Source organism: Aulonocara stuartgranti (assembly GCF_965226115.1).
Source record: "Aulonocara stuartgranti genome assembly, chromosome: 13".
Taxonomy (NCBI): Eukaryota; Metazoa; Chordata; class Actinopteri; order Cichliformes; family Cichlidae; genus Aulonocara; species Aulonocara stuartgranti.
The window spans coordinates 18,949,389-18,972,585 of NC_138949.1; the positions used below are offsets into that span (position 1 = coordinate 18,949,389).

A 23,197-nucleotide genomic window follows, 5' to 3' on the forward strand; every position below is an offset into this window, starting at 1 on the left:
CTCCTCTGCTTTAAACTTTGTCTCAGTTCCTCCTATGATGGCACCTTCTCTCTCAGAGGAATATAAAGCTTTTCTTTGAGTGTTTTTTTTTTTGGACTTCTATCAACATGCTGCGGGTCATAGTTGAATCCGCCAGCGGGATACCCAAAAAGAAACTTGGCAACCCAGATCCAATAGCTTCGGTGATCTTTAGAGGTGAGAAAATTCTTCAGGATAACTATTACCTTAACTCTTCCTGCTGTATGCTGTGCCACTTCTTTTCTAGGAGAAACTGAGCATCCATACAGTGTTTCACTTTCTGTCAGGTTAACATCTTTTGGTTGTAATCACTTAAACGTTTATTGCAGCTGAATATTTTGGCTGTGACTCAAAAAAACAAAGATGCATCCTTATAAGGTCAGAATAACCCACGGCTCCCAAAGGAGAAGGCTTGCATTGTTATTGTAATAAAAACTCCCTCAGGATTGTAAAATTGTTTGTGCAGCAATTATTTTTAGTTGAAAAATAAGTTTGGCGTTGGTTTGAGACTTTTATGTGTCGCTCCTATTCACTGTTAAACTTCAAAATGCTTGGGAGGAAGATATTTTAAAAAAGGAATATAAATCATTGCTTTGTCATTTTTTCTTACAGGTGAAAAGAAGAAAACCAAAGCAGTTGATAATGAGCTCAATCCAGTTTGGAATGAAGTAAGTGTAAACTGAAAGTTAACTTTAATGTTTGGGTGTGATGTTGATGTGTATGTTGTCAACATGACTCCCTGCTGGTGGTTGATTCCAAATGCCCCTTATTTGTAATTACAGGTGTTTGAATTTAATTTGAAAGGCAGCCCTCTGGATGCATCTTCATTCATCAACGTGGTTGTAAAAGACTACGAAACAATCGGAAAAGACAAGTATGTGCACGGAGGGCAATGGGTGGAAAAATGATCACATTTGCATGTTGATTTAGTCATGAATGTGTGTCTGTTTTAAAGTGATGGCAGCCTTAGTTGTCTTAAACCAGACTGGTGTGTGGCACTGAATCAGTACTTAACCCATCATAACAAAGTCTCTGAGTCAGCAAGTTCATTTGAGTGCAGCTAGTCATTACAGATATACATGTGTTTTATGGCTCTGGTAATAACTTAAAGGGAAAACCTCATCCCAACTCAGTGGTTTTTCCTTTTGACATGTAATTATAATCAGTGTAGCAGAGTTTCATGGTAGCTGTGCACCGATGACCAACATTATAACTCCCAGCGTGTGGCTGAAAACAGTTATTATGATCTTTTCCCGAGGAGCAAAGCAGCATGTTGAAACTTCACTGGTATGTTTAACTCCAGGACTGACTCGTCCATGTTAAGACTTGCTATGGTGAACAATGGTGATCCAGCATTTAAAAAAATATTACCTTAAAAGGGAAAAAAATTGTTCCTTTTCACTATTCTTTCTTGAAACTCAAACTGTTGCTTATTAGTCACTTTAATAATCCTCATTAATGTGTTTGACAGATATGCACAAAACACAGAGAGTCTGGGTTCTTTTGTTTTTAAAAAGTGGAGACAAGAAAGGAGACCAAGTAATAACATTTCCATTGAGTCACTGCAGTGACTGATTGTACACAGTATAAATTCCCCTGAGGCAGGCAAAAGGGGTGTGGGGGTGGGTGGGGGTAGTGGGTGAAGACTGTCTGCCTTAGCTACACAAGCACTTTATGCTTTTCCAAAGCTGCATGAGAGGGGAAGCTTGTGCTGGCTTGTCATCGGCACGTTTGTCATTATTAACAGACAGTAAAGCCAAAAATCAGGAAACTTGTTTTTTTTTTTTTTTTTAACCAACCGTTACCCCCATCTAAAATCCATAATAGGAAAGAGAAGGAGTGTGATTCAGGGAACCGAAGAGGGATGTCTAATCTGTACTGCAGTTAAAAGAAGGCAAATCCAGCTGCTCAACTTGCAGTTTTGAGACCTAGTTTCCTTTGGGACATTTTATTTTGGTATTTCCTCAGCTGTCTTTAAAAGCCATACATTAGTAGTGGAAAATACCTGTGTATACCAAAAAATGGTTAGACATTTTAAAGTAAAAATCCTCTCTTTAGTAGAGCAGCTACAAATATTTGACACTAGAATTTAAAGTTTTCTTTCGCAGTAGAAGTTATGTATACTCATTATCCTTATACTGTGTTTTCCTTGCACAGTGTGCCAGGGGCAGTAATTTACCATCCCAGATTCTTTCCACAGATGACACTTTCTGCCAAGAACAAGTTTTCTAAGCTCTGTGGAGTCTCAACTAATCCCACATCTGTTGAGAACCACAGAGAAAATTGTGAAAGCAACTCATGAAAGCGACCATTCTCATGTTCTTTACTTACTATAAGACTGTTCTCCCACCTCTTTGGCTCTGCATTTGTTCATTGTTAAACTGGGCATAGAGCACATGCCTGTGGTACATGTTAATGCTTTCCATCTTTATGGGTTTTCCTCATAAACTAGTTCCACTGCTGTATGCAAATCTCCCTTTTAACAAAATGAGTAAAGTGACATCAGAGGAAAACTTGCTCTGGAATTAATCTTTGAGTTCAACTTGAGTTACAGTCATTTGGTAAATGAACCTAAATAGTGGTTTCTACTCTAACTTAGCATTCAGCTCTTTGTACTATAAAGCCACATTCGCCCTGTTATAGTCCTTAAATTTATGGCTCAAAGGAACCCAGCATATCAGATGCAACAACACTGCTGCCATTCAACAAGCTACTAATAACGGAAATATAGTTACTCCCAAAGGACAAACAGAAACAAAAAGACACAGAATTCCCAACTAGAAACAAACAAAAGAGGAAGAAGACCATGAGCCAACCACATCAGCCACACAGCGGGGCATTGGATTCAGGCTTCTCCCCTAAACTAGGTCTGGAAAACTAGACTAACATAAACCAAAGCTAAAAACACTGAGAACTCCCAACTTTAACTATACTTAATAATCAAAGCTAAGAAAACAATAGAAAGATAAAGCTAGTGAAAAGGTCAAAGACACCAGTTGCCAACCATCATGCTGTACTTATGGTACTGTATTTTGTTACCCTGTATTTATACACGTGTAATGATAACAAAGTTCAATCCTAATCCCACCTTCTCTGGGTTTATATTTGTGCAGGAAGCCGTCAACAACCAATCAGCATTAGGAATAGATCAGATAAGTGAGAGAACAGGTTAATGGGGTTGACAAGATAAACACAACACCCTGATGTCACAAGCGCAGATATGCTCACTCTCCAATGGACCAGCTGAGGGCATCTCAGTCTTGCCCAAGATTGCTTTGACATGCAAACTACAGGGATTGAACTACAAACCTTTCCACTGGTAGACAAACCGCTCAACCTTCTGAGCCCCAGCTGCGCCCATGCGCCCATGCTATGATTTATAAAAATGCCCGGTGTGTTGCAAGCTATTGTCATTATTACATATATTACATAATTTCCTTTTAATAAAGTAACAATGTCGGTGTTGTTGCTTGATTTGTTATATTTATATGAAGAAGTGAAACTGAGAAGTGGAAACTTTTAGGTATCCACAGCAACGAGCAATTACAGTCACAAACAGTGAGTCCAGTTCCTGCCTGTGGTAATTCTTCAGCACAAATTGTGGAAGCAAAGCATCCCTAGCATCCTTAGTTTTATCGATTGGAAAGAGGTTGATGGTTTCCTTGATTGGCGTATGACTTGAGTGAATGTGAATGGAAATGAATGTGATTGCTTTTCAGATTTATTGGTTCTGCAAGAATCTCACTGAAAGACTTGGCCAGTGGTCATGCGAAATCCCTCCCATCCAAGAACATACCACTTGTCAATGAGAAGCAGCAGTCTTTTGGGGTGAATACCTTTAATTAATAGCGTGATCCTACTTATTGTGCAGTTGTTTTTGTGAAATGCAATACAGCTGGACAGATTTACATCGTGATGGGTGGTAATTAAGAATGTATTCTTTTTTTAGGCAGTCATTAATTTGCTCATTGGGTATGAGTCACCTATCAATGCCACTTCAAACCTAAATGATCAAACTGATGGAGACATATCTCATTTGGATGCTGGTAAGAAGACTAAAATCTATCTATCTATCTATCTATCTATCTATCTATCTATCTATCTATCATATGCAAAGTTACATTCCATGAATAGTTGCATTCATTGTACACCAAGATGTTATACTGAGGATGGGAAAGCTGGATCCTTGAGTCTTCTCCAGACAATCCCAGAGATTCTAAATGGGGCTAAGGTCTGGACTCTGTGGTAGCTAAAACCAAGTGTGAAAATAATGTCTCGTGCTTCCTAGGTATGGTGCGTGAATGGCTTCACCTTCACTACCCATCACTTTGGAAAATGCTAAATCTGGATTCATCATACCACATGACTGTTTATCATTGCAACAAAGTTCATGTTCACTAGGAAACTGAAGAACATCCCACTCTGACTAGCCTTGATGATGCATGTCTGTGTAGGTTCTCAGTCATCAAGGTTATGGTAGTCAAAGGAGCTTGAAAAGTTTTAGGCCATGGTTGACCAGGTCAACTAACACACAGAGAGGGTGGCTTATGACACCGAAGATTACCCACCAACAATGTAGTCTTGAGATCCCTTTCCTGGTGCCTCAACTCCCACTGACATCTTGCATTCGATGACATCAGTAGGTCACATAATACGGTGAGGCAAGGGTACGCAATGGCGTCACCCAAAACCGCTGGTGATAATGACGCAACATTTTTCTTCATACCTTGGCTCATGAGATGATTAATAGTGGGTCAGCAACCCTCTTAAGGGACAACTCCCACTAGGGTTTAAATAACCTGAACTCTCCACCGTGTGGTTTTAGAACTGAAGAAACTTCTCAGATAAGAGGTGAAACGTCTTTAAAAACTTTTTAAAAATCCAGTCGCCTTCTTTTCAGGCTCCTTAGACCTCACTGATGCATGGTTTTCTTAAAGCTGCACAGAAGTTTAGTCCCAATCCCTTGTGTTCTCGTTGCATTGAATGCGTGAAAATGCTCCAGAAATCACTGTTAAAAACAACCGTGCGTTCTACTGATGATTTTTCACACTCTGATATCACTAAACATTTAAGTGATCTATGGTCACAATCATTCAAGATTTATTTCTGACCACATTTCTTCCTCAAAAATGATAATTCACCATGATCCTTGTAGGTTTTAATGACATGTTGGACAGTGTGTAACACAGTTTTAGTTGTTTCAGCAATCTCCTTAGTTCTTTTATCTACTTGATGCCATTAGGTCAAATGACCTATCTGAAAATGAGCAACATCTTTTCCACAGTTATGGGATATGTCTTAAAACATGGTTGTTTAAGAAAAAAAGGAGCTGTTCACTGCATCGGGTTAAATAACCAGTTGCACGCCGAGACATATTAGTCACCACAGGACTGAAGCTTAGCATGAGTAGAATAATAATGAATATGAATGACTATGAATTTCATGTTTTTCTTTCTGATTTTGCACCAAAAAGGGAGTGATGAGGGTGATGAGGGAGAAGCAGACACAGATGGGGGAGGTCAGGGTGGAGGCTCAGGAGCTCCCACTTTACCAGGCCACCCTGGGAAATCCAGACAATCTATCCGTCTGAGGCGTAAGAGGCACAGAGCCCTGGCCAATAAGCCTCAGGACTTCCAGGTATTGTTTGACTTGCAATTATTTTTAATCTACGCCTAGATAATGACAAATATCACTCTAAGAAGGAAATGTTATTGTTAATCACATAAATGACAGAAAGTTTCACCAGTACTGCTTAACACGTAAGCCAGTGCCAGGGAATAGACAAACAGGAAACAGACATGCCAACAACTTTTCTGGTTCTGCTTCAGTTTCTCTGGGACAATATTGTTGATCCACAGTTTTCCAATATTTAATTGAGCTGGATTGTACTTTAAAAGTTGGCAGAAAAAGTAAAGTAGCCCAAATAAATAAAAAAATGTTACCTTTTCAAACAGATCCGTGTTCGGGTTGTCGAGGGTAGACAGCTGCCTGGCAACAACATCAAGCCTGTGGTTAAAGTGAGTGTATGTGGACAGACCCACAGGACGAGAATTAGGAGAGGGAACAGCCCGTTCTTTGATGAGGTAATGAATCTATGGCCACGCAAAGATACTCAACTCGTCCAGAAATGACTCTTGAGAAGTTTGTTACTGATTGCATACTTTTGCTTTTGACCTTGCTTGTCTATTTTTAACCTCCCTTTGTCTACTTTCCTTGCCACTTCTGTGAGCTTTAATAACCTCCTGTGATATTTCTCTCTTTATCAGCAGCTTTAGAGTCGCCTTCTGTAGATACTGAAGGAGTCCTTTCAGCTTTCTCTTGCAGTATAACTAATCCCTCTCATTTGCATTTGCATTTACCTCATCTCAGCTTTTGCCAGAATGTACAGTTAGAATCTCAGCTAAAAGCAAATGTAAGTTGTGTGATTTGCCACAAAAAGTTATATTAGCGTGCTTCTGGCATAGAAATATACTGTGCACACACAGTTGTCTCTCTCTCTTCTCCAGATGTTTTTCTACAATCTTAACATGCTACCGTCAGAACTGTTTGATGAGAGCATCAACATTCGGGTATGCAGATAAGTTATATTAAAATGTAATACTGTTTTTTGTTTGTTGTTTTGTTTTTACAGAAAATTAGTATATTGTACCATCTGTTATGCGATTTTACAATCAAATCATTTCTCCATCTCATATCTTTTCTCCATAGGTCTATGACTCCTTCTCCCTCAGATCTGACAGTCTAATTGGAGAGTTCAAGGTGTGTCAAAAATGCTTTTAAATACTAAACTTTGCATTCGTCGTTTCACAGTTCAAGGATGAATTAGTAGTCTGACATTTTTCTTTCCTATCCAGCTTGATGTTGGCTACATCTACGACGAACCTAGTGAGTATTTTGGTATTGTATGCACGTCTTGGGAAAGTTCCCTTTCTATACACTGCAGGTAGATGTTTGAACATGTTGAATATGACACCATATCCAGGTCACGCCATAATGAGGAAATGGCTCCTCCTCAGTGATCTTGATGATTCGAGCTTGGGGCCTAGAGGCTACCTGAAAGTCAGCATAATTGTTGTGGCTACTGGAGATGAACCATCGGTAAGAGTAGCTTCTTCCTCAAAATCAAAACACCTTTCTCTTAATGCAGTGTTAATAACATAAAGATCTCTTCTGCTCTGCTCTTGCTTCTTGCGTACAGACTGAGAAGAGAGAGTCAAATGAGGAGCAAGATGACATAGAGAACAATCTTTTGGTGCCAGCTGGAGTCACGATGCGATCAGCCACGCTGAACCTTAAAGTCTATCGTGCTGAGGATATGCCACAGAGTAAGTGGTGTACCGGGTATTAAATTTCTGCAGCTCTCATGGGCTGATGCATTGAAATCCGTTTAAGAAGCTTCTGTTTTATGTTGCAGTGGATGATGCCTTTGTTCAGACAGTAAAACAGGTATTTGGAGGGGATGGAGACAGGAAAAACTTGGTGGATCCATATTTGGAAGTCAGCTTTGCTGGGAAGAAGGTATTTCATGTTAGATTAAAGTTTTTAAAAATTTCCCTCAATGTAATTATAGTTCATTTAACATTATTATTTTGTCTTTTTAGGCTTCTACCAAAATAATTGAGAAAAATGCAAATCCAGAGTTTAACCAATTGATCAGTCTTCAAGTAAAGGTAATAAAGATGCATATTAAAAAGAAGCTTTGATTCAAAATTGAATGAGACTTTAATCTCCATCATAAATAACCTCTGCCTCTGTAGTTTCCCTCCATGTGCGAATGCATCAAGTTGACTATGTATGACTGGTAAGCACTGACATTCATTCACAGACATGGGTAACAATAACACGACCACTATCTGACATGTATATATATTCTTTGCAGGGATCGTCTAACCAAGGATGATGCCATAGGAACAGCATTTTTGAATCTAAGCAAGATATCTTCCTCTGGCGGAGAGATTGAAGGTAATCATACAGTATTGTTTATATTTTGTCACTCACTGGTTTATGTCCATGTTGTGATATGAAATGTAATACCGCTTTTTTTTTTATTCATTCAAAACAGAAACACAGGCTGAAAATTCCAACACAGTCACCGAATGTATGTACTAAATGATTTATCTTCTTTTATGTAAAAAAAAGACTCTAAGTTTCTAAGAGCTTAACTCACTCCTTCTCTTTATGTATCTAACCTTACCTGTAAATCCTGGTGGATTTTTGTTTTTTCTGTGTGTTACCGTGAGCACAGCTGCATCAGAAGTTGGTTTTCTCCCAGCCTTTGGGCCTTGCTACGTCAACCTGTATGGCAGCCCGAGAGAGTACTCAGGTCTGCCTGACCCATACGATGAACTCAACCATGGAAAGGTAGCACCAACCAGAACTTCTGCATGATATTTCACTCTCATTGGTATTCATTTTATTTCATATTCATGTTTTTGCATTTTCAACTCTTTCAGGGAGAAGGGGTCGCATACAGGGGGAGGGTCCTTGTTCAACTGTCCACTCAGCTGGATGGAAAGACTGATAAAAATGTGGATGACATCTCAAGTGATGACATCTTGGTCGCACAGGTACTCACGCCGCTCACCGTAACCCTGTCATGCTGTATTTACTCCAGTAAACTGCAAGGTGCCTTTAAACTGATGGTGTGAACATCCCTAAGCAGAAACAAAAACCAGCAGTTTGTTTTCATTTACGTAATCTAAATGTGGTCCTGAACAGGGATAGAATACCTCTAACCAACAGTGTGGAATTAAATTATAACACTCCCACATCTTTTTAATTGGTTGCAGAAATACCAGCGGAGGAGGAAGTATTCCCTGTGCGCAGTTTTCCACAGTGCATGCATGCTCCAAGAGCCTGGTGAACCAATCCAGTTTGAGGTCAGCATCGGTAATTATGGGAACAAGCTGGATTCCACCTGCAAGCCGCTGGCGTCCACCACCCAGTACAGCTTTGCTGTTTTTGATGGTACTTAGTTGTTTTTTAAGCTTGTTTATGGACTATGACGTAGTTTTGATATTTTCGTGACATTAAGGGAATTTAGGTAGGCATGTGTTTTTTTTTTTTAATTGTTATTTAAGTCAAATATATATGACTAAATTACTTAAACTGTCAACCTCACTGTAAGTGTTTGGAATACTGAGTCATAAACTCCTAATGTGTGTGTAAAATAAATAATAAAACAGCACATTTACTGTGTATGGTGCAGGTAATCACTACTATTACCTACCCTGGGCTGACACTAAGCCTGTTGTGATTCTCACTTCGTACTGGGAGGACATCAGCTACCGCCTGTACTCTGTTAATATTCTCCTCTTCATTGCTGAGAGGCTGGTGAGAATAGCACACAGACATAATATTTCATAATATTTCTGCTGCTCATTAATCTCTCCCCTTTACGCTTTGTGATTTGTTTTAGGAGTCTCACCTTATTTCTTTTAAAACAGCCATCTTAACCAAAATTCCTGAGACACACCTTGCTGAAATTTGGCTTAAACTCATCAACTGCCTGATTGAGGACCTTAGCAAGTAAGACGAGACCAGGCAGATCCTACACTAGTCCTTTCAGTTGCATGAAGTAGTGGTTTGATGTAGATTATTGTTAGACAGCTGTGTTTTTTTCTGTTAGGACAGATACATTTGTAGGTGGCTGTTAAAGCTAAATAATCTGATGTGCGTGTGACAGTTTGCAGCTTCCAGTTCTGGAGGAACAGCAAAACATTACAGAACTGGATCTCCAAATAAAAAGCCTGCGTGATGCCGCTGTGGAAAGTATCAGGCAGATGGCCACTCGGGTGAGAGAAGAAGCCACAGACGTCAAGGCGACTGTTGGTGAAATTGAAAACTGGTTGGACAGACTCAAGCAGCTGGCAGAGGAGGTGAGAAAATGTTTCCTCTGCTAAAGAATGTCCAGGGCGTCATTGTTATCAAAAGTACAATGTAGTGCAGCTCTAAAACAGGATCGAAACTTTGTGTAATTGAAATGTTTCATGTCTCCTTCAGCCTCAGAACAGCATGCCAGATGTGATCATATGGATGTTGAGAGGAGAGAAGCGTGTGGCTTATGCCCGAGTCCCAGCCAACCAGATCCTGTACTCTAACTTCAGTGACGAGGCCTGTGGCAAACATTGTGGAAAGACTCGGACCGTCTTCATGCAGGTAATGCAAAAGTCATAAATGTTTCTTTAACAACTTGCAATAATTCAGGTTTTACAGTATATTTTGTATGCCATTTAATTCTTGTATTCAGTATCCCATGGACAAAGAAAAAGGTCTGAAGATCCCAGTTCAGCTGAGGATCAACATGTGGCTCGGTCTCTCTGCACAAGAGAAAAAATTCAATACTTTCTCAGAGGGAAACTTCAGTGTGTACGCTGAAATGGTACAGTATCTATGCAAAACATTTGTTTCTGAAGAAATAAATACAAACATTTGTGACTGCTTACTTTAGAGGGCATTGTATAAACTATGGCTTGAATACACTGTTGCTTTTTTCCCCCTCTGTAGTATGAGAACCAGGCTCAGGTGTTTGGCAAATGGGGTACCACTGGCTTGGTTGGACGTCATAAGTTCTCCGATGTAACTGGAAAGGTGAAGCTCAAGCAGGAACGCTTTCTGCCGCCACGTGGATGGGAATGGGAGGGAGACTGGTTTGTTGATCCTGAGCGATGGTGAGTAATCATACAAGTACACGCACACTCGCAGCCCTTTCAATCAACTGCGTACATCCTGTTGCAGTGCACTTGGACATACTATCCTACTATCCTGTTTATACTTCAGTATCTTTTATGGAAAGGTTAAAACTCAGCAAGCTGTGTGTTCTTGTGTGTGTTCTGTAAGGGATGTAAGAATGTCATCGAGGCTAAGAACCACACACTATTATCCTGTCTATAACAAAAACAAAATGCATATAAGTAAAAAAAAAAAGGAATTTCCAGCTACTCCCTTATTTTTTACACTAGTTGCCGTTTCTGAAGCAACCCAAAAAGGGATTAGTTTCACCTCCTAGGATCAAAACTAGGGAGCTTTCACTTGATAGTTGAATGGTTGAGCCAGTACACTATGGAGCTAAAACTGCATGTAATCAAAGTGAAAACATCACTTGTTTGTTTGATCTTAATTTCCTGTTTCAATCAGAAAGCAGATAAGTTTGGGGCCTGGACTGGACTCATTTTGGCAGTTGTGGCTAAAAGTGGGTCGCATGGTGCTCAAAATGTCACGCTCCACTTGATGTTATAAATCAACACTTGCAGTCACGCCCAGATGTGAACTTCAGATTTATGTTTTTCTGTCTACAGATATGTCTGTCTACTTTTAACTTGCTGTTCAGTTGTCTTAACCAAAACCCAAAACCACTTTCTAACAAAGTCTTCTAAGTACTCACGTGTCATACCGCTGGTAGTTTCGGTCCGCTTTTAGACCTCTGCATTCAAATGTCCCCAGCAGGTTCCTGAGGTCATGTGATCAGGGCCTGATGACTGTCTGTCATACAAGCTACAGAGCTTTTGTACCTGAGCTCTGTGGACTCAGTGGTCTCTTTAAAATGAAGAAAAAAAACATCATCTATTAAACTTTAATGTTCTTGCACTTTTTGTTGTGAAGCTCTTTGTGATATCGATCTTAAGAGGTGCTATATAAATAAAATTTTACTTACTTACTTAATTAACAGAGAAAGAATTTCCAAGAATTGCTCTCAGTCTTTGCACAGCAGAAAATAGTGATATGAGACAAATTATTAGAAACAATCTCTGCCCAGTGTTTTTTTTAATAGGTTAAATACCACATTTTCACTTACATATACAAACTCTCTCTTTCTCTCTGTTTCTTTATTAACTATTTTTTTTATATATAATTCTTTGTTTTCCATCTGGCCTTCTCTCCTGCTTTTCCTCAGAATCCGATTACCAGGTTTTTTGCATGGCTAATGTTATTTTTGCACAGTTTCCTCTGAGAAGCTGTTTATTCCTGCTTTTGATTGTTGTTGTCGGTGGGTCAAATTGTCAGGTACAATCCCTTGTGTGCGCTCAAATGACTGAGGGTACCAGCCAACGCTAGGAACCAAATTATCATCACAATTACAGGAAATGAACAGGAATTTGGCATCAGCCAACATTTTGGTTTCTTCTCCTTCCCTCCCTTTGTGCCTTCTGACTCTAAAGTGCTTACAGCCTCATACTGAAGTTTGAGTAAATAGCCTTAGCTATCTGAAGCCTGCTTTCCTGATCTCTTCTGATCTGTTTATTGTGGACCTACATAACTTTTGCCTGAGTCAGACAGCCTCTTATTAACCTTAGTGCTATGGTGGTGTTTTCTAAAGTCTGTTGACAGAAGCAGATGCAGGCCACACAGAGTTCACAGATGAGGTTTTTGAGAATGAAACACGGTTTCCTGGTGGTGAGTGGAAACCTGCTGCAGAGCCCTACACAGACGTGGTATGCTATACTGGTCTTACCCACAGACATATAAAACACACGTTTAGCTTTTAAAGCCCTATCTGAAATATGTGGGTGAAGATAGCACGACAAAGCCTGTTTATGCATACTTGTTTCCAATGTTATCAGTTTCTACTTTACTACTGTGTACTTGTGACAGGTTGATTTCTTTGTGGTTGCATTGGCGTGATTTTTGCTGTCTTTCTGGCACCATTTGTAGTTTTTAGTAGGCCTGCTAGTAATGATAATGACACCACATTGAGTATTTGGGCTGCATAAGAGCCCAAAAACCTCAAAGCTGCTGCAGATGTCTATCACCCAAGTCTGAGTTTTTGAGTAGTTCCCATGAGTATCCGAACACATAGCTGTTAAAAACTTTACAGAATTAGAGACCGACTGGTATAGAATATGAAGCATTAATAAAATCAATTGGGCTTTTTAAGTTTCTGTATCATTTAATAAAAACTTTTTATTTTGTGTAGAATGGTGAAAAGGTTCAGAGCCCAGGGGACTTTGAGTGTCCACCTGGATGGACCTGGGAGGATGACTGGAGCTTCGATAGCAACAGAGCTGTCGATGAGAGAGGTAACATGAACATTAAAACTGAAACACAACCCATCAGTAAACAGAAAATAAATAAATAAGTATATAAATAAAATAAACCTATAGAAGAGACATCAAAAACAATAGGAGTGGACAGAAACGCACCGGCCAGCACAGACCACCGAAGACAAATGAAGTGTTGGAACTCTTTCCATGGTTAAGAAAAGCAATAATCTCTAAGTCCTAAGCGTTTCACCTTTTCTTTTAACCATGGTGGAGCCATGTTATGACATGGGTATGTATGGCCGCCTGGTGGAACTGGGTCCCTGGTGTTTATTGATGATGTACCAAGAGTTTCGCAAGGCAAAGAAATGTGATATTCTTCAATGACCAAGTCAATCACCTGATCTCATCCCAGCAGAGCACTCCTTTCAGGTATTAAACACAAAACTGAAGGCAGAGAGAGACCCACAAACAAGCAGCAGCTGCTGGTAGCTGCAGTAAAGGCCTGACAAAGCATCTCAAAGAGGAAACGTCATTTGGTGATGTTTATGGATTCTAGATTTCAGACAATCAATCAGAAGCAATCCTTATATTTAAAATGATGTTAGTTTGTGCAATCACTTTCAGCCTGTAAATACGGGGGACTGTTTGAAAATGTCTATAATTCCTAAAACGTTAATACTACTTTATTTAATCTCTTAAAGCCTGCACTTTAATTACATATTGACTGTTTTTCTAAACTCTTCTGTGGTATATATGGGCAAAATGTCATAATTTGTCTTTGTTTAACAAGTTATGGGCCTAACAATGTACATCCTCTCTTCCTACTACTGTCATCTTGCAAATAAGGAAGAGTCTAACTATATATGTATTTTTTGACACTAGGTTGGGAATATGGGGTCACCATTCCCCCTGATGATAAACCAAAGTCCTGGGCTCCAGCAGAGAAGATGTACCATGTCCACCGCAGGAAGAGACTCATGAGAAAAAGAAGGAAGATATCTGAGAAAACTGCTATTGCTGAGGTGAGGAAGACACAGATTAGGAAAAGACTAGACTCAGCACACAGGTATAATCTCATTGCGGGATTTTTTGGCTTTTGTTCCTTCTTTAGAGACGAGGATCGGGGGAAGGTTGGGAATACTCTTCCCTGATTGGCTGGAAGTTCCACAGGAAAGAGCGTTCCTCTGACACGTTCCGCCGCCGACGTTGGAGGAGAAAGATGGTCCCATCAGACTGCATTGGGGCCTCTGCCATCTTCAGACTGGAAGGAGCTTTAGTAGGTCTAGTTTAAGCACCATGAGTAAAACTGCTTAATATAAATTTCTATTCTATACCCATTTCTGTCAGATGTAAAATCGATTTTATTTGGGTTGTTGTGCTGTGTTGCTTTAAATTTTCTTAAAGTTTGCTCCAATATTTAGAAAAGTCTCCTGTTAAGCTCCTTTGTTTTGTTAACAGGGGGTCGATGTTGATGAGAAGGCCGGTAAAACGGGTGCAGCCAAAGTTTTTGGTGCCAACACACCCACTGTTTCCTGCCACTTTAACCGTAAGTAGCTGAATCAGATAAAATAAATTCCTGTTTGTTGCTGATTAAAGGCAGAGGTTTTCTTTGAACTACATCCCGACTGACTGCTCTTAGTGTGACACTACACTGATATCCCAAATCCAAATACATATAACTGCCTGGATAAACTGGAGTTATCCAGTTTTACTAAAAATAATTCCCCCCCCCCAGGATCTTACATCTACCACCTGAGAGTCTATGTCTATCAGGCAAGAAATCTCTGTGCCATGGACAAAGACAGCTTCTCGGGTAAGAGCAAAATCTTGTGATAGGCACACAAAGTGTAAATCCATTAAGGAGCAATAAATAAAATCAACTCCTGAGGTACAATTTTGGAAAGTATGGTAATAAGAGTATTCTGGATTCTCTAGATCCCTATGCTCATGTGTCATTTCTGCATGTGAGCAAGACCACAGAAGTCATAAAGACCACGCTGAATCCCACATGGGATCAGACTCTCATTTTTGATGACATTGAAATCTACGGAGACCCACAGACCATCGCCTGCAACCCTCCCGATGTAGTCTTGGAGCTGTATGACAAAGATCAAGTGGTAGGTTCAGTGTTTAATCTGCTTAACTTCTGATCAAACTACATAATCGTACACACACAACTGTGTCCTAGAAAAGCACATTTTGGGCTCTAATCGACATAATATGGGTTTATTAAGTCTGTACTATATTCATTAGGGTAAAGATGAGGCCATGGGCCGCTGCACATGCCCCCCTGTGGTTAAACTGAACCCCAGTGGGGCTGTCAGTCCTAAACTGCTGTGGTTCCCAGTCACCAAAAAAGGTCGCAGTGCTGGAGAGGCATTGCTAGCTGCTGAGCTCATATTGAAGGACAAGGTACAGAAAGCACCAAAATTAAGTGATTCAATTGTAATTTAACATTAGGAAGTTTTATAAATGAGGTCCCTCTGTTCTTGTCTTCCAGGTTAATGATGGAGATTTTCCATTGGTGCCTCCTCGGCGGGGGGAGAATCTCTACATGGTTCCTCAGGGAATCAGGCCAGTTGTGCAGCTCACTGCGATTGAGGTATATCTTTAAATTGTTCAAGCCCTCTTGTGTGATGCTCTCCTTATCTGCCCTGCTAGGTTTTGCAATATGAATATTTGTTTTTGCTTGTAGGTCTTGACTTGGGGGTTGAGGAACATGAAGACATATCAGTTGGCCACAGTATCCTCCCCAAGTTTGATAGTTGAATGTGGTGGTGAGACCGTTCAAACTGCTGTGATTAAGAACTTCAAAAAGAACCCCAACTTTCCTGGATCAGTGCTGCTACTCAAAGTGGTAATAACCCCAAGTCTTCCTTGAAGGAATAACACACCTTCAGATATATAAACTTTAGATATTTCCTTATTTGGCCTGTCTTCTCACTGTTCACTTAGCTTCTTCCCAAAGATGAGATGTACGCCCCTCCCATCGTGCTCAAGGTGATCGACCACAGACCTTTTGGTAGGAAGCCTGTCGTGGGACAGTGCACAATTGACTGTCTGGAGGAGTTCCGCTGTGACCCGTATCGTCTTAACAATGAAACCTGCATGTCTGCTAGAGGTATCCACAGACACAGAAGTCTCACATGCATATTTAGCTTCATAAGATAAGTGTCTGTTATATATATATATATATATATATATATATATATATATATATATATATATATATATATATATATATATATATATATGTATGTATATATGTATGTATATATATATATATATATATATATATATATATATATATATATATATATATATATATTTTGCATTACCTTTGCAGTGGCAATGATAGCTGCTGCCCAAGGACATGTTGTCATAGACGTGGAGGGGAGACCCATCATAAAAACAGAGGTAAATAAAATGTCACATAAACAAAACAACAGAAAAATCTAAAAAATAATATTTTTTTAATGAAAAGTATTCTTTGCTCCCATCTTTATAGCTTCAAGAAGAAAAGGTCAGAATTCTCTTGTCACACGTTGTCGACCAATGGATATCATCATCTATTTTAAAAATGCCAAATGTATTGATATTTGTTTTTGCGTTGTGTAGGAGGAGGAGGCAGTAGACTGGTGGAGTAAGTTTTATGCCTCCACTGGGGAGCAGGAAAAGTGTGGACCTTACCTGAAAAAGGGATATGACAAATTGCAGGTGATGTGTTTTACACTCGGTGGAAAAAAGAAAAGATCTAATCTGATCTAATTTGTGATGGGTTTACAACCTGCATCTAAATTACTGTGACAGACAGGCTTGTGATCTGAAAGCACTTAAGATTTTGCAGTCATTTTCTGTTAAATAAAACCAGCATGAGTGTTCTGTGAAGCCCCACAGCTAAGTGATAGACCAGTTTTTAATCCACTCGCTGTAACAAACAGTGAATTGTAATGCTTTTTGTGTTTTTGTAGGTATACAATTGTGAATTAGAAGAGGTTAAAGAGTTCCACAGGCTGACTGATTTCTGCAGCACTTTCAAACTTCAGAGAGGAAAGAGTGAAGATGAAGAAGATGATCCCTCAGTGGTGGGAGAGTTCAAGGTAAAGAAGTGTGAAATTTTGTAAAATTAGTACACAGTAGGGGTGGGTTTTGATTATCGCTTTATCGATTAAAATCGATTCTGGCTTGGATAACGTGATATCGATTCATTAAAATCCTGAATTGATTTTTAAATAGAAATTTATTTTGCCCGAAACGCCAGAATTTCTACAACCACCAAACAGCTAAAACAGTAAATGAGAGCAGGTACACGGATTCTGCACAAAGATGTAAACACAAAACGCGGACCCAACGCATCCGAATCAGTGAAATGTCGCCTTTCTCACCCGACTGCACGTTCGTGGACACGCCGTCGGGGCTTAAAGCCGACAGCTCGCTGATTTTGAAGCGTCGGCGGGCGCTTTGTGTTTACGTCCTCTTTGTGCTAGATTCTGAAGCTGCAGGTTTTATCTCTCTCCAAACAATATTGACTGAACCAGCAGCCAAAGACGATCCAAACTACGCTTCACATTTCGCTTCACATAAACATCGTCAGGAATTTCCTCTGACTTTTGCTGTTTTGCTTCCACCACGATAAAATCACACTTCATGTACAGCTCTCTCTCTCTCTCTCTCTCTCTCTCTCATTTCTGCTGTTCAATACTGAACAAATTGAAACTTTTTAAAATTATTCAAAATTGCAAAATGCTTAGCTGTGTCTCTAATCAAACCTCTGTAACTTTGCTCTGCTTCACTTCGTTTTTGACTGCACAATATTTTTAAGGTCATCTGCTATAAAATCCCAGGCTAGGAAAATCTTCATGTTTTTCTGTGTTTTATCCTGAGTTACTTTGACACAAAGGCATCTGCTGTGATGCTTACACCTTTAAAAAGACTCACAAGTGTCAGCTTTCTTTTTATAGGTATAAAAATATAGATATGTACTGATAAGTGGTCAGAATTATAATATTTCTGACTGTCTGAGGCAAAATTTCCCCGATTCAAAACTAATCGAATCGTGGATCGAATCAGTATGGGACCTTGTGAATCAGAATCAAACTGATTCTACAAATCAGTGACGATACCCAGCCCTAGTACACAGCCATTTTCAATACTCCTTTTGTAACATCTAGTGGACAATTTAGGAATTGCAGTTAAACTAAAACAATAATTTAAGGTGGAACCGATGGTGGCTCCACTAAGATTAACAGGTTTGCCTGAAACAATAAGTGATCCCTGGCCAAAGAAGCCTAAAGAGGCTATAACTATACTAGTGAGGAAATAAGTAAGTCCATAAGTCCCAGCCTGATTCTTCTTCAGTGGTGCCTCGTTAGCTAAGATAGAATTGGAAGGGTTTATCCTTTAAAGCTGTAGAAAAGTAAAAATTAAACAGAAATTTTTTTTTTTTAAATGCTTTTGATCTGCTAAAAATGTGTGAATTGAGCTTCCCTAAATCATTTCTTCAACAACCCTGATATCTTTGTGATGCCATTGGAGAAACCTGCAATTTTAATTTAACTAACAATGCTTTTCTCTTTGGTGGTGTACAGGGCTCATTCAAGATTTACCCACTGCCTGATGACCCAGGCGTGCCAGCGCCACCTCGCCAGTTCAGAGAGCTTCCTGAGAGTGGACCACAGGAGTGCCTGATCAGAATATATGTGGTGTCCTGTACTGACCTGCAGCCTAAGGATACAAACGGCATGGTGCGTCTCATACATGAAGCTGCAGCTGATAAGTCATGTTGCTTTAATCCTGTGCACAGCTTATCACAATTGTGAAAAAGATGAATACTTTCAACATTATTTATTTATCCATTCTCCGTTCAGTGCGACCCGTACATTAAGATTATGCTGGGGAGGAAAACAGTGGATGATAGAGATAACTACAAACCTAACACCCTCAATCCTGTGTTTGGAAGGTGAGATGCTGTTGAGATGTGTTGTTTTTAAAAAAAATTTTTTTTGATATTTAATAATTTTACAGTGAAAACTCAAGCATTTCAAATACTTTTCTCCAGGATGTTTGAGCTATCCTGCTTCCTGCCTCAAGACAAGGATCTGAAGATTTCTGTGTATGACTATGACCTCCTGAGCAGAGATGAAAAAGTGGGTGAGACAGTCATCGATTTGGAAAACAGGCTTCTCTCTCGTTTCAGGCCTAGCTGTGGCCTGCCACAGACTTACTGTGTGTAAGTATGTACTTTAAGTGCACTTCAGTTGTTTATTTTCTTAAGTCTACAATTTTGTAGCTCTGCTTTGTTTGTATCTAGTCATTTTGATCAAAAGAGATGTTACACATCAACATCGATTCGAATGTCTTGCAGATCTGGGATCAATCAGTGGAGAGATCAGCTGAAGCCTTCTCAGATACTCCAAAATCTGGCTAAAGTGCGGGGCGTCCCTAATCCACGCTTTGAGGGTGATGGAAGCTCATTGTCTTTCGCAGGAAGAGAATACCACCTGCAGGAATTTGGTATAGCCATTCTTGAAAGTCCTGTTATCATAGCACATATTGAGTGTGCTGTCTCTATTGTTGTTTTAATTGTGTCCTGTTTGTTTTTTGCCTTGCTACTTTGGAGGCTTTCTCAGTGATATTAACACTGACTGCATTCTTTGCAGAGGGCAACACTGTACAACAACACCAGCACTTGGGCCCGGCCAGAGAAAGGCTGGCGCTGCATGTCCTCAGAGACCAGGGATTGGTACAAGAGCATGTAGAGACCAGGACCCTATTCAGCTCCCACCAACCAAATCTATCACAGGTTAACACTCATGCACTCAATGCATTGTGATTTGAGCAACTTAGTTATGTGCTGTGCTTTGTTTAACCCTTTTCTCAAAAATCTAGGGACGAATTCAGATGTGGGTAGACATTTTCCCCAAGAGGCTCGGTTTGCCCGGGCCTCCGTGTGAAATCACTCCACGCAAAGCTAAGAAGTAAGAAACTCTTTACAAAATAATCATATATCTTAACGTAATGCACCAAGGGGTGAAATATAATTGCATACTTGAAACAGGTACTTCTTGCGAGCTGTCATTTGGAACACAAGTGATGTCACTCTGGATGAACGAAGCATCACTGGAGAAAACATGAGCGACATCTACGTTAAAGGGTATATTAAATGTCCCGTCTCTCACTTTAATCCTTTATTTGTACTCTGCACTTGTACTGTGATCAACAAGAAGGCGACATATTGCTTTTGTTTGTTCTTTAGATGGATGCCAGGAATGGAGGACAACAAGCAGAAGACTGATGTCCACTACAGATCTCTGGATGGAGATGGAAATTTCAACTGGAGGTTCATCTTTGGCTTTGACTACCTACCTGCAGAGCAGCTGTGTGTTGTCTCTAGAAAGGTGTGCAAAGTCATGGATGAGCAACAAAACCCCAATTTATTTCTTGCTAATAATGTAACCAGTTATAATTTGAATAAATGAAATAATTTTTTATCTTTATACAGGAGCATTTTTGGAATTTGGACAAAACTGAATTTAGGATTCCTCCTAAATTGATCATCCAGATATGGGATAATGACAAATTCTCCCTGGATGACTACTTAGGTGAAACAGTATTCCAAATTTTGAAGGAAATGCCTTAAAAAGAGCCAAATGCTATAACATATGCTCTGCAGCTTTGTCACAGAAAGACTTGTACATATTTTATGTTGCAGGGTCAATTGAGCTGGACTTACTGAATCTCATCCCTCCTGCAAAGACCCCAGAAAAGTGCAGCCTGAAGATGCTGCAAGGAATGATGGCATCACAGCCCACCTCACTCTTCTCCCAGAAGTCTGTGCGAGGCTGGTGGCCATGTGCAATTGAGCAGGGTGGAAAACCTGTACTTGGTGTATGTTCATGTCTCCAGCACACTTATTTGTCATATTTTTTAAATGTGTGTTTTTTTTGTGGGATCCTGTTTAAGGCCTTGTTTTTAAAAAATTTGCAGGGAAAAGTTGAGATGACACTGGAAATAGTGGACGAGAAGGAGATGGAGGAAAGGCCAGCCGGGAAAGGCAGAGAAGAGCCCAACATAAATCCCAGACTGGAACCACCCAAGTAAAAATATGTCTCTCCAAAGAAAAATTAATAACTGTTTTACATTAATATACTTCATTTAAAAATAATTGTGTATCTCTATTCTCTAACAGCCGCCCTGACACTTCGTTCTTCTGGTTTACAAATCCTTGCAAGACCATGAAGTTCATAGTGTGGCGCAGATTCAAGTGGATTTTCATTTTAGGAGTTCTTCTCCTGCTTGTACTCTTGTTCCTTGGGATCCTTTTCTACTCCCTCCCCGTAAGTTCACTCATTTTGTTGATAATGAAGTCAAGTTTGTTGTGTCCATCAGAACCCTTAAAGTATTTTGTCTAAAACACTTTGGATATTTGGATACTGAATTTAATTCAGCATTTAAAAAGACCATTTTTTCTCTCTGCAGAATTATATCTCCATGAAGATTGTCAAGCCTTTCTCTTAAGAAGCACTGTAGAGAAGCTCTGTACCTACCTGCAGCACAACCTACAGACCTGCTTGCTGTTACCATCCCATGGAAATAAGCAATAACTGTCTCTGCTGATGCCTTAGAAATCTGACACTAAGCATTTCCCTGTCACAGTGACTGCTATTAATTTTGTATTTTTTCACTCTCAGTATTATTTTGTACCTCATGTATATTAAATCAAATTTGTTTCACTGACTGTTAAATGAAAAAAAGCAACAGAAATGACATTTCAATAAATCATAGGGATCTATCTATCTATCTATCTATCTATCTATCTATCTATCTATCTATCTATCTATAGATAGATAGATAGATACATAGCCAGATATCCATATCTTCATACATAGTTTGTATGAAAATCATGATAACATCAAGTATTCTGTGTAAACATGTTTGAACGTCAGTCAGTAAAATGTCATTATGAATTCAATTTTGGTTCATAATTTTCACACAACACCTGAGTGTTTAAATTTTAAGTGAGATGCCTAAATAAATATATAATTTTTTTCTATTAATAAAATAATATTTTGTTTGTAGCAGTAAAATTCATAAATACAGTATGTAGGTTTTCAAGGTTTTTTATATTTTTGATTTTATAATTTCCCATGAGCCCCCACAGGCTGGTTGTTGGAGCTATAAAAAACAAACAAACAAAAAGCTGGAATCACCCTGAGAGTACTTTGCTGTGGTCTGTTGGTTGAGCAAGAGAGCTGTTGGCACCAGCCGTCCGAATAATCTGATCAGAGAGGCTGGCTCTGAGTGTAATGGTCCAAGCAATGGGGAATTTTCCTTTTTTTCTGTCTCTCCTCTCAGGTGGAGTTGTAGACTGGATGTTCGTGCTAGGCCTCCCTGCTGATAGAGTCTCAGTTTTCCTGGTCTTCAGCCGTTGCACAAATTTTTATTTCCTCATCACTGTGGCAGTTATAACCAGCTTGTGCACACAAAATTTGTGTGACAGAGAACCATTTGACAGCCTTAATAACATTTGCTCTGGTAAAATGATGAAAAAATGTACTTCATCAAACTTCCAGCTCCAAAACTTTAAGTTTTAGCTTGAAGAAACAGCATTGTGCATGCTTCTTTTCAGTTAGGAAAAGGTCTGCAGCTTCTGCATTGCTCTCTGACTTTTTACTCATGTTTGGGTTCAAATATCACAATGACAGCACAAATCATGTTCTTTGAAATCACAAACTGACAAATGGATAAACAGCCAACTTTTTATTCTTGGTCAAAACAGAGTTACTACTACTTCAATACTAATCTGAAGTAAGGGTTTAAAACCCTTAGGGTCCAGGGTCAAGAATCACCCCAGTAAAGACTCCATTTGGACCCATTAGACTTTGGAAAATGTGAAGCAGGGCATAAATTTGAGCATAGTTGGCACATATTTTATTATATTTTTTGTATATGTTTCAGCTTTTCCAACTGATAAAGACTTCGTCTGTGGCCATTCATGCAGCATCTTTTTTTTCTGCTATATCTACTATAGAAATAAAGATGAAAAAAATCTGCAAATTAACAAATATTATTTTATATTGTTTAATTGTACGTTTAATTGTTTTATAATACAGGAAGGCCTGTGCAATGTAATTTTACACATTTATTTCTTATAGTTAAATCCTCACATTGTCACATTGACATATTTCTTTCATTTACCA

General features: G+C 39.3%; 1 protein-coding gene across 2 annotated transcripts; it reads left to right on the forward strand.

Annotated features, from left to right (window-relative positions):
- The first annotated feature begins 10 nt into the window (after positions 1-10).
- On the forward strand, positions 11-21,969 carry myofl (myoferlin like). 2 transcript variants are annotated; one of them, XM_082557412.1, is made up of 54 exons: positions 11-195; positions 631-686; positions 801-892; positions 3,738-3,846; positions 3,968-4,064; positions 5,492-5,655; positions 5,973-6,101; positions 6,525-6,587; positions 6,727-6,777; positions 6,873-6,903; positions 7,001-7,116; positions 7,217-7,343; positions 7,433-7,536; positions 7,620-7,688; positions 7,776-7,819; positions 7,898-7,980; positions 8,081-8,116; positions 8,264-8,379; positions 8,472-8,585; positions 8,808-8,985; positions 9,227-9,351; positions 9,437-9,546; positions 9,704-9,896; positions 10,021-10,176; positions 10,268-10,399; positions 10,525-10,688; positions 12,335-12,449; positions 12,932-13,034; positions 13,881-14,020; positions 14,110-14,274; positions 14,457-14,544; positions 14,734-14,811; positions 14,934-15,115; positions 15,252-15,410; positions 15,499-15,600; positions 15,694-15,855; positions 15,954-16,119; positions 16,345-16,415; positions 16,507-16,521; positions 16,617-16,715; positions 16,970-17,098; positions 18,587-18,742; positions 18,866-18,957; positions 19,057-19,227; positions 19,363-19,511; positions 19,658-19,800; positions 19,887-19,975; positions 20,056-20,151; positions 20,254-20,395; positions 20,500-20,599; positions 20,710-20,885; positions 20,985-21,094; positions 21,187-21,334; positions 21,477-21,969. In XM_082557412.1, exons 1-54 carry the CDS (start codon positions 108-110, stop codon positions 21,513-21,515), a joined length of 6,132 nt encoding a protein of 2,043 aa, XP_082413538.1. In that variant the 5' UTR covers positions 11-107; the 3' UTR covers positions 21,516-21,969. The 2 variants fall into 2 exon arrangements, with proteins under 2 accessions (XP_082413538.1, XP_082413539.1); XM_082557413.1 differs by lacking the exons at positions 11-195; positions 631-686; positions 801-892; ... (1 more) ...; positions 3,968-4,064; positions 5,492-5,655 and adding an exon at positions 6,388-6,430 and having other exon boundaries at positions 6,051-6,101.
- Positions 21,970-23,197: the final 1,228 nt, after the last annotated feature.